Here is a 17666-nt window from a genome sequence, read left to right on the forward strand (position 1 = left end):
CTGAGACTACTATTATGTGACTCGTAAGATTTTTTATGTACAAGTATAGCAAGGTCATTTGAATGCTATAGCAGGTTAATATAAGAAACCATCTGAGTATAAAATATTGATATTCACTGGGGAATTAATCAGTTACCTGGCAAAGCTTAAACATCTTGCCAAACTCAAAAAAGACAAGAAAAACATCTGCAAAGATTGTTAAGAAAAGACAATACCTTATTTGATGACCATTTAAGTTTAAAGACTCTTCTGAATAATAATTTAAACTAAAAAAAAGACTATTTTAATAGCTAAAATACTTTTTGGACTGCGTTTTGACTTATATGAAACAATTTCATAACCTTGATGGAGCTAAAGGAATCTCTCAGAAAATGAACTGAATAAAAGGGAGTTAAAACTCTAAAGATGTTCTGAGAATTTCCTGCCACAAAGCCAAAAATCAATACAACTATAAAGCTGAAGAATTACAGCTCTACTGCATGTGCGTTAACAGACTGCATATTCATGAGATGAAGATGCTACTAAGGCAATCCCATGAAGGTGATAAGCCAATGAAATGTAACAGCATCTGATATCTGAATCCAGCCAGGCCCTGAAAGGTGTGCTTCTTCCACCTTCAGTGAGACTATGCAAAGAGAAGAGTATAAATTCCTTGGAAGTGGGACATGCACTCTCATGCTTGTTCTTACAAACTCTTATGTGCTCTTATGCTCTTACATGGTTCCGCTTTCTTATGCGCTCAGTTCAGCCTGGCCACCTCATCTCTACAAGCAAGCACACAGCAGCAACCAGACAGCTAAGAAGAATAAAGAAGCAACAACACAGCATCAAGAAGCAGCAACCTTCCAGCTCAGCACTGCTTCTGCAGCACGAAAACATCATTGAGACTTCAGCATCGTTGGTGAGATAGAGTCTGCAAGAGCATTGCCAAGGGATTAGAGTTGTTTCTTGTAATAATTTTAATGGACTATTGAAATCCTATTGTAATGTAAAGCATTAACAGCTTCTCCTATTAAACACTAGATTGCTTTGACTGTGAACTCCAAAAGGATACATGAGTTAATCTTGGTAAAAAGAGAAAAGAAAGCAGGATTTACAGTAGAACCTCAGTTAAGAACACCTCGGGATTGGAGATTGTTCGTAACTCTGAAATGTCTGTAACTTTGAACAAAATGTTATAGTTATTCTTTCAAAAGTTTACAACTGAATAGTGACTTAATACGGCTTTGACACTTTACTATGCAGAAGAAATATGCTGCTTTTAACCATCTTAATTTAAATGAAACAAGCACAGAAACCGTTTCATTATCTTGTCAAATCATTTTTTTTAGAACTTTCCTTTTATTTCTTTTTAGTAGTTTACATTTAACACAGTACTGTACCGTATTTTTTTTTATTTTTTTTTTTTGGTCTCTGCTGCTGCCTGACTGTGTACTTCTGGTTCCAAATGATGTGTGTGGTTGACCGGTCAGTTTGTAACTCTGGTGTTTGTACCTCTGAGGTTCTACTGTACTTTGAATTTAAGATTCTTGAATATTTATTAATTTTCCTGTCTCAAAACTGCTCCTCGAATGGCTTCCTTTTAAGTAACTGAGTTAAATGCTTTCTTCATCTTTGCCCAGGTATAAAGTGGTTAGGTTATCCATGACAAATCAAACAGGATTCACTGATCCTTAAATGAAATTCCTTAGCCCATCTATAAATTGTTTTAGTTATTTATGACACACTGAGACAGGCCTCCATACTGATTTTGGGAAAATGTACTTCGGTCTTAATTCTCCTAGAGAAGAGTGTTCCCACTGGGGGTGAACCCCTTCTTAAGGACTAATCCAGTGATACTCAGTCTGAAGTTCACGAGTCACAAGTGGCTCCTTAATGTGTCTCCTGAGGCTCTTTACAGCACGTGATATTAAAACACTGTGTGATTTAATTATGAACCAATCTACGTTATTAATCAATGAGGATGCTTTTACTATGTTATTAACCAATTGTAATTGATAAAATAATAATACTTAGCCAGCCATTTTGCTGTGAGAATGAAACAATGAATTCACACTACTGTGGCTCTTTGGGGCAATACTGATCACTAATTTGGCTCCCGAACCACTGAGGTCTGAGTATCACTGGTCTAATCTCGGTTGAGAGCTCTTCACTGAAATACATACAGAAGAGATTGTATCTGTAGTAGCCATTGCTTACTGGTTGTGTTCTGTTTTGTTTTTTGTTATTATATTATTAAAGTAAGGGGGGGGAGTCATAGCTAATTATTGTGGCTATTTTGTTTGTCGGTCATTGTGCTTTCCCCTATGGCACAGTCAGAAGAACCTCATGTGACTAAAACAGTGGGGTCACATCCCTGAAATGGAGACAATTAAGATTTGGTCCCAACTACTTCTTGTCCTCCACATTATCTTTTTTTTGAAATTTTCAGGATAAAATCACTTGGAGCTCAACACTTTGCAAAACAACTCTTTCTACCCACAATATTCCCCTGCCCCAATAATTCACGAGAGTAGGATTTTCACACACAAACATTCCCACATGACCTCAGATTTTTTATTCATGTCTGGTTCTTTTCTTTAATGCTGTTTAGGGGATTTCAAAGACTGGGGTTACTCAACAGCACTAATGAAAACAGTCACCGCAAGGCAAAAGGCTGCCAGTGCACTTCAATCCTGCCCTGCCACACCTCCAGCCAGTCCTCTCTTGAAAACCTCTTGTGCAGAGACTAGTCAATTTGTATGGCAATTTTGTGATGTGAGCAAATTCATTGTTTCATAGATTCCAAGGCCAGAAAGGACCATTGTGATCATCTAGTCTGACCTCCTGTATAACACATGCTATAGACAGTGTTTCTCAAACTGGGGTCGCCGCTTGTGTAGGGAAAGACCCTGGCAGGCCGGGCCGGCTTGTTTACCTGTCCCGTCCGCAGGTCCGGCCGATCGCAGCTCCCATTGGCTGTGGTTCGCCGCTGCAGGCCAATGGGGGCTGCTGGAAGCAGCGGCCAGTAAGTCCCTCGGCCCGCGCCGCTTCCAGCAACTCCCATTGGCCTGGAGCAGCGAACCGCGGCCAGTGGGAGCCGCAATTGGCCGGACCTGCGGACGGGGCAGGTAAACAAACCGGCCCGGCCCACCAGGGGCTTTCCCTACACAAGTGGTGACCCCAGTTTGAGAAACACTGCTATAGAACTTCCCCAAAATAATTCCTAGTATATCTTTTAGAAAAATGTCCAACCTTGATTTAATAATTGTCAGTGATGGCGAATCACTGCGCCCCTCGGTAAGTTGTTCCAATGGTTAAGTACCCACACAATCTAAAATTTACACCTTATTTCCAGTCTGAATTTGTCTAGCTATTGGATAGTGTTAAACCTTTCTCTCATAGACTGAAGAGCCCATTCTTAAATATTTGTTCTGCATGTAGATACTTATAGACTGTAATCAAGCCACTTAACCTTCTCCTTGTTAAGCTAAGTAGATTGAGCTCCTTGAGTTCATCACTATAAGGCAGGTTTTCTAATCCTTTAATCGTTATCATGGCTCTTCTCTGAACCCTCTCCAATTTATCAATATCCTTCTTGAATTGCGGGCACCAGAACTGGACACATTATTCAGCTTGCGTTACTGCGCCTGACCAGACATAGGTTCTCTGCAGCAGCTGATGCTGCCCTCCTGCCCAGAGGGTCTGCAATTAAAGCGCGTTAAAAAAATTAATGCATTAAGTGTGCTGTGCGTTAATCGCACGCGTTAACGGCAGCTAATTGACAGCCCTGTTAATTAGGCTTCCATTTTAAAGAGCAAGCCAGTCTTTAGGGGAGAGAAAAGGTGGCCATACACCTCCTCAGCATCCATATGTCTCAGCATCTTCAGCAAAGCTCCTCAGCATAATTTGGTTGTCGCGCTAAGAAGCAATTAAAAACAGAACAGACAGCAAGGCTTGTTCAAAATGATGCATCTGTCTTGGTTCTGATGTCACCACCCTTAAGCATGTCAGCCTCATGTATATCCCGCAGGATGATGTGCTGTAACACCACTGCAACCTCCCCTAGGGATTTTAGTGTCCTCGTACCGCATGCACTTACTCCATGAGACTGGAGGCCCAAGGGCTCAGCCAGGTTGGAAGCGTTGCTTAGAGAACTGGAAGAGTCAGCAGCGTTTATGGTGAGATTCACGGTGCAGTGATCAGAGGCGTGGGCGCTTGCCACAATCTGCCCGTGGAGCGCAGCTCCCATCAAGGTTCCAAGCACTTCCACAGTCATTCCTGTAACAGGAAGCAGAAACATGTGTTAGGAGGTGAGCTTGTTTCACCCGCTGTTACTAAGCCTGGCTGTTTGTAACACTAAAGAGTGAGCTGATTGAGGCAAGCGATGTTCCTTTTACACAGGGAACATTCACAAATGGCACCAACAAAACCAGCAGAACTTGAACATCAGTTACAACTGGTCAGCATCCCTTGATGGAGTTGGAATTCCACCTCCCAGTCTCGGACCACCTCTATATTACTATAGACGGTGGTTCTCAAACCTTTGTACTGGTGACCCCTTTCACATAGCACGCCTCTGAGTGCGACTCCCCCCTTATATAAAAAGTGTTTTTAATTTATAAATGCTGGAGGCAAAGCGGGGTTTTGGGTGGAGGCTGACAGCTCATGACCCCTGCTGGAATAACCCTGTGATCCCGTGAGGGGTCCCGACCCCCAGTTTGAGAACCCCTGCTATAGAACATATGTAAGAGCTATATGGCTGGGGCTAATGTATGTAGGGGAATACAGTTGAAATATAGCTTAAATGCTGAGAGGCATTCTCTGAGCACAGGACTGGGAGCCAGAACACCTGTGTTCTAATCCTGGGTCTAACAGTGACTTAGGAAGTCACCTACCCTCTCTGTACCCACTTTTTCTAACTGTAAATGGGATGGATATTTACCTACCTCACAGTCACCCTGTCAATCTTAGTTGATGTTTGTGAAGAACATGAAGCCCTTACGTGCTAAGTTTTAATATCTAAAGTGACTGAGGACCAGACTTTTAGAACTGTGTGCATGTGACTGCGCTAACTGCACATGTGTATTGGGCCTCTTTTTGTTTTGTTTTGTGGTTTTTAAATCAGAGCAACTTCTACTGGTGACGACAGCAGCTGATGCCATCACAAAATTGAATATCATCCCCTCAATCAGCCCAAAAGCTCCAGGGTATCTAAATACTCTCCTTCTGTCTGGTAGGAAATGACCTGTGTGAATTAACTAACTTGTTCGCCTGTCTTGGGGCAGGAGTTACCTCCACCATGGAGACAAGTATCTTAGGAGCAGCATCATTTTAAGGATCTAGAGAATGATAAATCCATTACATCTCAGTATTATAGCATTAAATGAAAAGCCTCCAGAGAGATCAAGCCAGTCAGTTCTCTCATTTTATAATGCCATGTTTGCCTAGTTCATCATTTCTCAAACTGTGATCCATGGACCATCACTGACTCTAAGTGATGCATAATTAATATAGCTATAGCATCCTCTTTCCCCCTAAACTGGGTTGCTTAGACATTACTGACTTAAAGTCTGCTGTGCTGAGCACAAATCTGAAATTCAGGTTTCTCGTTATTGCAGCCCGTCAAACTGGATTCAGTTTCCAAACATGCATGACTTAAAGAGATAGTTCCTGATTTGTGTAAAGAGAATTTTTGTTTCAAATGTGTGTTATGAGTACTCTTGTTTGGGCTTAGATGAAAGATGGTGCAGAGCCATTACTTAAGAGAGACAGAGAGGTTTCCTGTTTTGAGCTTTCATTCTCCACAGTGTGGGACTTTCCAGCAACTGCTGCTATCTTCTCAGAGAGGACCGTGGAATGGAGGATGTGATCTTATGGGTCACCTGACGTGTTTTCTTGATTCAGGTTAAGTCACCAACCCCAAATTTCACTCCCAACTTGACTGGCTGACCAAAAGTGCTGGCTAGCCCAGATCCAAATATGAGTCTGACCTAAAATATTTGGCTGTAACCCAATCTAAAATTTCAATTGGACATGCCATGCAGAGCTTCAAAAATCGCTGAGCATCTGGTGCAATGGGTAACTACAGATCATTGAATCATAGAATATCAGGGTTGGAAGGGACCTCAGGAGGTCATCTAGTCCAGCCCCCTGCTCAAAGCAGGACCAATCCCCAACTAAATCATCCCAGCCAGGGCTTTGTCAAGCCTGACCTTAAAAACCTCTAAGGAAGGAGATTCCACCACCTCCCTAGGTAACCCATTCCAGTGCTTCACCACCCTCCTAGTGAAAAAGTTTTTCCTAATATCCAGCCTAAACCTCCCCCACTGCAACTTGAGACTATTACTCCTTGCTCTGTCATCTGCTATGAGATGAGTCACAGCACTGTATCATAATGCCACCTCTTCATTTGTAACCTCTATAGTGGCTAGTGAAGGTGTGCTGTACCTAATGCTTGCATATGATAAGAAGAAAGCCATCATAAGATGCAATAGAAATTCACCTGCAAATGCATTTTCTTTTCTAAGCAGTGTTGGGCTGAAAAGGTGGCATATTTCAAAGTCGTTGTGAGCTATAATCTATTACATTTTAATGGTTAATTTCTAGTTTAGCCAAGAAAATAGTGCTTTCAAAGCTGTTTTAAGGTAGGTTCTACTTCTTAAATTTAAGTAGAACTTGCCTTAAAATAACTTTGAAAGTATCTACCTTTGTCATGCATTCAAATAGTGGGCAGCAGTATAGAACTGACATGGTTAAGGAGTTCTACTTCTTCCAGTAGAGGGCAGTGGTACCTCTGTTTCTCTCTATTGGGTACAATAGAGAGCTCTCCTGTCAGCTTAATTACTCCAGCCCCCACAAGCGAGCAGCAGTAGCTATGGCAACGGGAGAAGCTCTCCTGCTCACATAGCACTATCCACACCAGCGCTTAAGTCGGCATAAATTATGTCGCTCAAGGGGGTGGCTAATTCACATGCCTGAGCGACATAATTTATGTCGACTTAAGCTGTAGTGAAGCCATAGCCTCAATGTTATTAAAAAGCACACTATCATATATTACATTGCATTTTTTTCTTTAACAGATTCCTTTAGCTGATGTTCTAGAGGTTACAAACAAAAACAGTGATCTTTGGATCAGGCAGAGGAGCAAGAGGGGAATGTTTTTGAGAAGACCTTGTAAAAAGAGACCATTTCCCTTGTCAACGTCAGCACTGCAAGAAATCTCTGCGCCAAAGAAATATTTAAAAAAAAACCCCACACACAAGTCAGGAAATTCAAAGTTATTATTCATGCCACTGCCATAACTTGGCTGCACTGCACAACTGGACATATAAAACCCAATCATAAACAATAAGATAACACTGTCTATACATGCTGCTTTTCAGGAGTTCAAAGATATTAATGTACAGGTGTCATACCATCCCTGCGAGGTAAGTATTATGCTAAATTTGCAGATGGGAATTAAGGCATACTGTTTAAGTGACTTTCCCAAAGTTTATTCCCTTTTCTCCCACAGTCTGTCTATATGAACAGAACTCTGATCTCCCAATTCCCAATCCTGTCCTTTAATTACTAGACCATGCTTCCTGTTGAAATATTAGATAACATGAAATATCACATATGTACTGCACCTCAGGGAAGAGTTATGGATGCTGTGGGTACCATAACTCTGAAATTTCGGATTTGTGTCTGTTCAAAAACTTGGCCATACCATTCTGCTTACACAGTTTTGTTTTACATTTAGTCTAGCCAGCATGTTGAGGATTAGATTGACAAATGGAGGAAGAAAGCCTCCTGCCAGTAAGAAAACAAGCACAACCAGGGAAAAAATAAAATAAAATAAAAAAACAAAAGCAATCCCCCACCCCAAAAAACTCTGCCACGTAATTCGAAGCGCACTAAGGGAATATTGAAGGCCAAGTCAAGATATAGTTTTTCATGTAGAGCTTGAGTAATTTGGCCCAAGGAAAATAGCAGGCTTTCTCTTCACTTTCACTGCTTTTGGCCAGGATACCTAGGAATGGACTGTTATACTCACATATAAGGGGGAGAGACCCGGGGGGAGGGTGGGGAAGGAGGGAAATGACAACTTTAAAGCGGATGTGAAGAGGAGGAAATATTAACTGTGCCCTTATTTGCTCTTTATGATGTATAAAGAAAGCTTGAAAGAGGGTTTTAAGACTTTTTTTCCCTTTAGCTTTAAAACAAAAGGAACAGCAAGTCTTGTATGGTTTTCCTGGAGAACTTTTTGGAAGACAAGAGGTCTATACTTGATCCTGCCTCAGCAAGGGGCTGGACTACATGACATCTCAAGTTCCCTTCCAGACCTACATTTATATGATTCTATGATCAACTGACTGTTTTAACAGAGGTCTTTCTTCCAAACTATTTGATGGGTGTTACAGTTGAATGAGTTTAACCAAAACAAGATAGATAATTTTTAGACAAGTCACTTTCCTTCTTGGTCACATTTAATTTTCTTGGCTCTATGATGTCAAGTCTACCAGCTGTCCTGTCACCCACAAAGTCTTCTATGAAAAACGGATTAGACAAGACCTGAATTTCTACTGTAAAATATCCAAAGAAGGCACAAAGGAAAAAAAAGAGACTTTCAGGCCTTATTTAAATGTCATTATAAAAATAATCAACACCAATTTTTCCCCTCTGCAGCTCACCTATAATTAGCAACCATTACTCATATAGCAACAACTGGCTTTAGAAATCCAGAAAACACTATAGATAAGAGTAGTTTCTTGTGGCTAACTTATGTCCTGGGAGGAAAGTCTGTGGCTAATCCAACAGGCTAACAGTTGTAAAACATGAAGGAAGATGGAAATATTTACAAGGCACATTAAAAAAAAACCCCTATGATGCCCCATTTTTCCATCAGAGCCTAATAATTCTTTGTCTAGAAACCCAATATTAGGCCACACAAATGTCAGGAGACTTCTTTCAATAAAAGGGATTTTAACCAAACTCAGACACCAAATTTAAAACAAGAAGCCCATGTCAAACTCACGGTATGCTGTTGCTGAATCTCTCTCCTTCTGGTCTGGGCTGAGAAACATGGTGAGAGCAGAATACGGTACTTGGAATAACTACATAAAAAAAGAACATGTTAAAAATCACTTAGAAAAGTTAGATGCCTGCAAGTCACCAGGGCCTGATGAAATGCATCCTAGAATACTCAAGGAGCTAATAGAGGAGGTATCTGAGCCTCTATTATCTTTGGAAAATCATGGGAGACGGGAGAGATTCCAGAAGACTGGAAAAGGGCAAATATAGTGCCCATCTATAAGAAGGGAAATAAAAACAACCCAGGAAACTACAGACCAGTTAGTTTAACTTCTGTGCCAGGGAAGATAATGGAGCAAGTAATTAAGGAAATCATCTGCAAACACTTGGAAGGTGGTAAGGTGATAGGGAACAGCCAGCATGGATTTGTAAAGAACAAATCATGTCAAACCAATCTGATAGCTTTCTTTGATAGGATAACGAGCCTTGTGGATAAGGGTGAAGCTGTGGATGTGGTATACCTAGACTTTAGTAAGGCATTTGATACGGTCTCGCATGATATTCTTATCGATAAACTAGGCAAATACAATTTAGATGGGGCTACTATAAGGTGGGTGCATAACTGGCTGGATAACCGTACTCAGAGAGTTGTTATTAATGGTTCCCAATCCTGCTGGAAAGGCATAACGAGTGGGGTACCGCAGGGGTCTGTTTTGGGACCGGCTCTGTTCAATATCTTCATCAACGACTTAGATATAGGCATAGAAAGTACGCTTATTAAGTTTGCGGATGATACCAAATTGGGAGGGATTGCAACTGCTTTGGAGGACAGGGTCATAATTCAAAATGATCTGGACAAATTGGAGAAATGGTCTGAGTTAAACAGGATGAAGTTTAACAAAGACAAATGCAAAGTGCTCCACTTAGGAAGAAAAAATCAGTTTCACACATACAGAATGGGAAGAGACTGTCTAGGAAGGAGTACGGCAGAAAGGGATCTAGGGGTTATAGTGGACCACAAGCTAAATATGAGTCAACAGTGTGATGCTGTTGCAAAAAAAGCAAACATGATTCTGGGATGTATTAACAGGTGTGTTGTGAGCAAGACACGAGAAGTCATTCTTCCGCTCTACTCTGCTCTGGTTAGGCCTCAGCTGGAGTATTGTGTCCAGTTCTGGGCACCGCATTTCAAAAAAGATGTGGAGAAATTGGAAAGGGTCCAGAGAAGAGCAACAAGAATGATTAAAGGTCTTGAGAACATGACCTATGAAGGAAGGCTGAAAGAATTGGGTTTGTTTAGTTTGGAAAAGAGAAGACTGAGAGGGGACATGATAGCAGTTTTCAGGTATTTAAAAGGGTGTCATAAGGAGGAGGGAGCAAACTTGTTCACCTTAGCCTCTAAGGATAGAACAAGAAGCAATGGGTTTAAACTGCAGCAAGGAAGGTCTAGGTTGGACATTAGGAAAAAGTTCCTAACTGTCAAGGTGGTTAAACACTGGAATAAATTGCCTAGGGAGGTTGTGGAATCTCCGTCTCTGGAGATATTTAAGAGTAGGTTAGATAAATGTCTATCAGGGATGGTCTAGACAGTATTTGGTCCTGCGATGCGGGAAGGGGACTGGACTCGATGACCTCTCGAGGTCCCTTCCAGTCCTAGAATCTATGAATCTATGAATCTATAGGAAAGCATTACAGGGTAGCGTACTCAGTTCCTCTGATAGCCTGGAACAATGTGTAATTGGGCACAGGAATTTGCTCCCTTACTCAGACTATAAGATCTCTGGAACAGGGACCGTCTTTTTGTTCTGTGTTTATCCAACATCTAGCACAATCGAGTCCTGGTCCATGACTAGGGCTCCAAGGTGCTACGGTCACATAAATAATAAGTAACGTTACCAGTACACCATGCCTCCGCTTTGTGCTCCTTCAATTTCCTCCTTAAAAACCACTCTCCTTTCAGGATGCCAAAAACCCTTAGGGATTGTCTTCACTAGGAAAAAAGCCGTGTTCTTAACTAACATGAGGTAAAATCCTAGTGAACACAAAGAACGCACCTTTTTTCCTGGTGAAGACACTGCCTAAGGCTGTCTTCACGGCCAAGAAAGTCTTTTTGTTTGTTTTACAGCAAGATAACTACTGTGTGTTAGTTATCCCAAAGTAAAATCCTAGTGGCCAAAAGACTCTGTAGTTTTTTCTGTGATGTAGCTAGGTTAGGTCAGCACTATAACCACACCACTCATGGCCACAGACACCAACTTTCCTTGGCGCCGGTGGGTGCTCGCCCCCGTCCCCGCCCCCGTCCCGACTCCGCCTCCTCGCTGCCCTTATTGGACCCCTCCCCAAATCCCCGCCCCGGCCCCGCCTCTTCCCCGAGCGTGCCGTGTTCCTCCTCCTCCTCCCCCTCCCTCCCACCGCTTGCCATGTTAAACAGCTGTTTCACGGCGCAAGCGCTGGGGGGGGGCGGAAAGAAGCAGGACTCGGCGGCGTGCTCAGGGGAGGAGGTGGAGCGGAGGCGGAGGTGAGCTGGGGTCCGGGAGGGTGGGGCAGGGAGCTGCCGGTGGGTGCAGAGCACCCTCCAATTTTTCCCCATGGGTGCTCCAGCCCCGGAGCACCCACGGAGTCGGCGCCTATGCTCATGGTTGGCCTCATGCAGCTACACTGTGGTAAACGCTACAGAGTTTGGTTACTACTAGCATTTCCTAATAGGAGAGAGTTAGTTATCTTGCTGTAAAACACATACCTTTTTGGCAGTAAAGATATAGTGTAAATTCTCACCTCGAAGTTTTAAACTAAAACAAAAATCACTTCCAAAATTTTGAAACAACATGTATGCTCAATATTCCAGCTCTAGCATTTACTCTTGTCCCTAGCCATCCTATTCTCTGTTGCCTATTTAGATGGCAAACCCTTTGAGACAGTGACCTCACCTATATATTTATTGGAAGCATCTAATAAGCTTCCAGTGCTATGTAAATAAATACACACCACCGTCCTCTTTATAAGATAAGTAAGTAATAATATTCCTATTTTATTAAAGGGTAAACAGAGGCACAGCGATAAAACCAGTTGCCCAGATTCACAGAGCTGGTCTTCGGCAAAGCTGGAAAGAGAAACCAGACCTCTTGACTCCCAATCTTGTGCTTTAAACCAACAGGACTTGCCTTTGTCCCTTTATGTGATAAAATAGGAGAGAACATGTCTGGGAAGGACATATGCTACCCTATTCACGCAAAGTGCATACTTGCCTCTGTTACATGTGGCAAATGTTGATGTTTTCTTACTGAGCTGTAACTAAAACCTTCTTTCTGACTAGCCCTGATGCCTTACGTTCAGTACAAACAGACTTCAAAGCTGAAATCATGAATAGCATTTTATAAGGGCGGAGTAGATCTTTTCCGTCAAAAGACAGGGAATAAAATTCTTCCTCATTTAAACTCACTGTGGGTTTCTTAATGACAATCTATCATCACAGAAAATAACAAAGGAATTGAGCTAATACTCCAACCATAAACTGAAATATAGCAGACCCTTAAACTTCCAGTGATCTGCATGAATGACAAAAGTTCAAGTCACTCAGGAGTTCAAGTATTTTGGTGGCCTGCAGCCATACTACTTTAAACTGCGATGTAGATGAGATTTAATCAGTTAAGCAAGGTCAGGCCAGGTTGATATTTGGACAGAGAGCTCTCAGCTAGTGCTTTTCCAGCTTTTTAAATCTGCAGATTACTTTGTAATAGAGATTCACATACACCCATGCCCTCTCCTGTGCATGTGTCCTCTCACAACCTGGTTCTTGTTTTGCACATCACCTGGACTAGGCTTACCACAGACCGAGAGACTCTGCTCTAGGAAAGCCCCACGTCCTGTAGAAAGTGGTACTGATGCCGCCACAGGTGGAGTTCCTCTGAGGGCTTGTCTACACAAGTTACTGTGCTGAAAGCCAGGGTGTGACTCTACAGCGCACCAGCTTACCATACAGTAATGTCCCATCTGGGCGCTGCTATAGCACAGTGAAAATCCTGGAGCGTGGCTTAGTTATGAATGTACTGCTCCAGGACTTTCACTGGGCTGCAGCAGCATCCATGCGGTGCTCTGTAGATTCACACCCTGGCTTGCAGTGTAATAACTTGCTGTGTAGACAAGCTCTGAATCAGAAGCATGCCAGCAGGTTGTTAGGTGCATGAACTTTCAAAGCTACAATATTTTGTATGAGATGTAAACCCAAGCATCCCTAACAGATCTGACAGCACTTATTATTAGAGGAGAGCCGTTAAGTCCAATGTGCTGGCAAAAATCCAACTGGAAAACTACATTGGGCCTACCTGACTTCCCCTGAAAATCGAGTTGTATATGATTCTTCACTTCCTGTCCTAAACTGCTGCATAGTGTTGCTCTGTGCTGCTAAACAGATACCATATTTCACCTTAATAGTGGCTGCAATTCAATGATGGGTGAAGTGAACCCCATATGTGCATGCAGGGGTAGTCAATTATTTTTTGTCAAGATCCTAATTTCTTGGCCAAGGTATAGTAAAGGTCCAGACTCCAGAGAAAATAATAAAAAAAATAAGGATAATCAGGGCTTAAATTCTCACAGAGTATTTCCCGGAGCCCCCCACAATCCCCAACATGCTTTAAAAACTCCAGGGGGGTTGAAATATACAGCTCCAGCTGAATTTAAGCCCTGACGATAATGATAACAATAACTAAATAAGAAGATTTTGGGATCTGTTCAAAAGTGTCTGGTGGTCCGGATTTGGCCCGCGGTCCAGTTATTGATTACCCCTGGCATGCAGTCTGTCAGAAAAGTGCTTTGGAATCCACTGAAATGAAAGATGATACATAAATTACATATTGCCGCTAACCTGGTGCAAGGCCCCTTCATGTTAAAATCAATGTGGAGAAGTCAAGCCTCCCCAACCAGGGATATCCAAGAATGACTATTAGTAACTATTTCACAACTGAGGGCCTGATTCTCCATTGCCTTCCAAACGCAATAAGTGACTTACATACCTAAATCCCATTTTTAAAAGTAGTTTCGGCACTTAGAACTCTAAGTCTCACTGAAAGTCAATGTGCAAACTGGGTGCAAAACCCCCCAACCCACTAAATCAGAAGGCACATAAAGCAAAGCCAGAAAATGAAAGCATTTTATTGCTGAGAATGTTGTAAATCTAGATCTACTTACTGTCGTCAATGCTTGGAAAAGACAATAGAAAGTCAGGTACCACACAACTCTTCCCACTACAAAAGGAGGCAAGTACCACATGAAGAAATAGGACACAATCGTGAAGGGCGTACACCCCAACATCCTACAATGAAGAACATGTTCATGTCACCTTAATTAGAAAGCATCTTGGTGGGTTGACAAAAAAAGAAATTAATTTTCCCAGCACCTACTTAAGCAGTAACTTAATTTTGTGTACTCTTTCAAAATGCTTTAGATGCACTATTTGACACAGTTTATATATAATACTATTCAGTCCATTAATGCATAATCAGCACAATTCAATACATAACAATATTAAATCGTACTCCCCCAAAACACACCCCAGAGTTAAATAATATAGTTAGTTAAAGGAAAAGAGCAAAGGTTAGTTATAATTAATGATGTATTTACAATTAACAGGAAAAAAAACCCTGCATCTGCTATTATGGTATAACCACGAGGTCAATACTTAGTCCCAACACGCACCCCGAGACCTTTACTGAAAAGCACCACTGAAAACCGATCCACATGGTCACATGTTATAACATGCTTCACCACCTGCCAATACAAGCCTCTTTATTATCAAGGGTCTTTTTTCCCCCCTCTTGGCACCTCCAACTCTCCTCTCAGCTTAGCCTTTTCACTGCTGACCTGACATTTCAGTGTGATAGGTGAGGGGCAGCCATGCATCACGTTGTAGAACTGCCTAGGACCTACGTTTGTCCATCCCTGTGAAATACGATTGTAGGGCCAAGCCTGCTCCCATTTAAGTCAGTGGCAAAACTCCCAATGACTCCAACAGCAGCACGATCAGCCCCCTAATGAGTAAGGATGGTTTTAAAAAAATATCATGGAAACTTGAATTCAAGTATAGCCACTAGACAGCAATATGCCAAGTTAATATAAGGCTATCAGACAAACAACACTATTTTCAAATTTCATTGTATCAAATGCAATTCATTCCCCACAGCATGACCTGCAGCAGCAGTGTTCTCCAGTATTCTTGCAAAGCAGACATTAAACAACGCAATTAGATGACCAAGGTCACAATAAAAATTCAAACAAAAGAGAAAACAGATTAATCCCTTCACAACAGGCCTATTCTCACTGTTTTCTCCTATTGACGTTAGGGGTCAGCTGATTATTTTGCAATGGTGTATTGAAAAAGTGGACTACAAAAGAATAATGTAGGTAAATAGTTCAGCAAAACAATGGCTCTTCCACACTGCTCTATGGGATGAAAGGCAACACTGGGAGCTGAATGTGTAGAGTAGCAAGGAAAGTAGCCAGGTTCTGGTACTCTCTGCCTTTCCTGGTTTCTAGGTCACAGCTCAGTTCGCTCATACTGGGGCAGCTCTTGAAGCAGTAAACGAGGACGTGATGTAAGCATCCCAAGGCAATTAGGTTGGGGAAACTCACCCTCCCTGTCCCCAAAATGGTTCTTACAGCAAACTTTTGTGCTATTTCACAAAAATAACTGTCTTTCTTGTTTTTCCCCCTTCCTACCCTTCACTTTCCCTTCCCCATTCACTTCAATATTCATGCTTAAAGTTAGGCATGTGATTCAATGCCTTGCTGAATCACAAGACTATCTGTGGTTCCTCCTGAAGGAAACTAATGTGTAACATTTTGTGTTAGTATCCTTTATCCCAGCACCTGCTCATTCATTTGAAACATCACACTCCGTACAAAGGAGACTACCAACATTTTGATGGCTTGTTACTGTATTAAATAAAACCTTAACCTTTTTTTAATAAAAAAATCTACTCCTCCTTTATTAAATACACCTGTCAGATGGGGCAAGGAGTGAAGTTTGCATAATTACCTAGTTCACTTAAAAAACTTAAATGGCTGTAATAATTTCACTCTACAAATATTAATCAAATCAAACCCCAAGAAAAGGTGTTTTAAACTAATTAGAAATACAATACCAGGTCTTCAATTGGTGTAAATGGGCAGTGCTGTATATTATAGGGTTAAAGAGTTTTCCGTGATAATACAACATTTAAAAAATATTCCTCCAGAAAAACAACGGCTGTTAGACAAGCGTATTTTAAAGACCTGATTAGATAAGTGAAGTGTAAGTGCAAGTTGTACACTCAGCCTAGTCTATGTGATGCTAGGCTGAGAGTCATTCTAACACTATTCTTTGTCCTGAACAGACAGTATTTACAGGATATAACAGAACTGAGAAATGATTCCGAAAACAGCTAATACCACTGGGTTATTATAAAATTCACCCTACCTCATCATGATCTTCTTCTAGCTTAATTTTTTTCATACAGTGAGTTTAGCGCTCATGAATGAACAAAGTATTTTGATTTTTCAATTCAAAACAATTTTTCATTTGAAATTTTACTTCAACTTTATTTTAAAAAGGTAAAAAAATAATTCCTTCAAACATAAGAACATAAGAACGGCCCTACGGTGTCAGACCAAAGTTCCATCTAGCCCAGTAGCCTGTCTTCCGACAGTGGCCAGTGCCAGGTGCCCCAGAGGGAATGAACAGAACAGGTAATCATCAAGTGATCCATCCCCTGTTGCTCATTCCCAGCTTCTGGCAAACAGAGGCTAGGGACACCATTCCTGCTAAACTAAATGTTTTATTCAACCTGAAACTTTTTCAGTTCACTAAAAATTTAATTTTTTTCTTTTGGGTCAACTTGGATTTCTTTTTTGTTAATTTGTTTTTAATTTTCCAGTTGGCCAACAAACTGGAGGGGGGTGGGGGGAGAGAATCAGTTATTTGCACAGGTCTAGTCACTAACTCAAATACTCTGACAGTAGCTTCTTTGAATCTATGAGACTGAAATCAGTGACAAAAGCAAAAGACTCCAGAGTCCATAAGCCATCCTGTTTCTTTTTGTTTTTAAAAGGAAAAAAGAATCCACAACACATCATGGGAGAGTTTGGGTCCTCTAACATGCATCATTCTTTTCCAGTTTACTCTCCCACCTTTCACCCTCCTTCTGGTAATATTTATATTTCTGTTCAACACTAGGGTATACCTCCTCCTTCCTTACACCACATGAAAAGTGTACGTGATACTTGCTTTTCATTGTTACATATAGATTTAGTGAAGGTCAAAATAGAGCGAGAGCTGTCTAAGGGCTTTAGTGTGCTTCAGAGGAGAGTAATGCAAGCAGGACCGGAGCCCCTGAGCATGCTGGAGCTGCAGCTACACCACATTTAGCTGCTTGAGGTGGGAGTATGAAAAGGGGAAATGAAGTTCTGTGAACTACAACAATGCTGGCAGCTCCAAACTCTTCCAGCAGTTGGTTCCTTGTTAAAAATCATGACAATTTTCACCCTCCAATTAAATGTTTTAATTAGGGGGGCTGATAGTGAAGACGTAAAGAAAGAGTACCAAGAGGTGTGGGGAAATGGCCAGTGGGACTGGCTTGTGTTGAGCTGGGATGAATGCTGACAGGGGGAAGATCCTGCACTACCCGTGATGAGAACGG

General features: G+C 41.6%; 1 protein-coding gene across 1 annotated transcript in view; it reads right to left on the reverse strand.

Moving 5' to 3' along the window:
- Nucleotides 1-17666, reverse strand: part of MFSD2B (MFSD2 lysolipid transporter B, sphingolipid) — a 60315-nt gene that overhangs the window by 25905 nt on the left and 16744 nt on the right. Inside the window, exons 4-6 of the mRNA XM_065400406.1 lie at nucleotides 14182-14305; nucleotides 8999-9077; nucleotides 4082-4260 (exon numbers count right to left, since the gene is read on the reverse strand). Of these exons, the coding sequence (XP_065256478.1) occupies nucleotides 4082-4260; nucleotides 8999-9077; nucleotides 14182-14305 (382 nt within the window). The remainder of the gene's footprint in view (nucleotides 1-4081; nucleotides 4261-8998; nucleotides 9078-14181; nucleotides 14306-17666) is intronic.

The sequence above is a fragment of the Emys orbicularis genome, chromosome 3 (genome assembly GCF_028017835.1).
Source record: "Emys orbicularis isolate rEmyOrb1 chromosome 3, rEmyOrb1.hap1, whole genome shotgun sequence".
Classification (NCBI taxonomy): Eukaryota; Metazoa; Chordata; order Testudines; family Emydidae; genus Emys; species Emys orbicularis.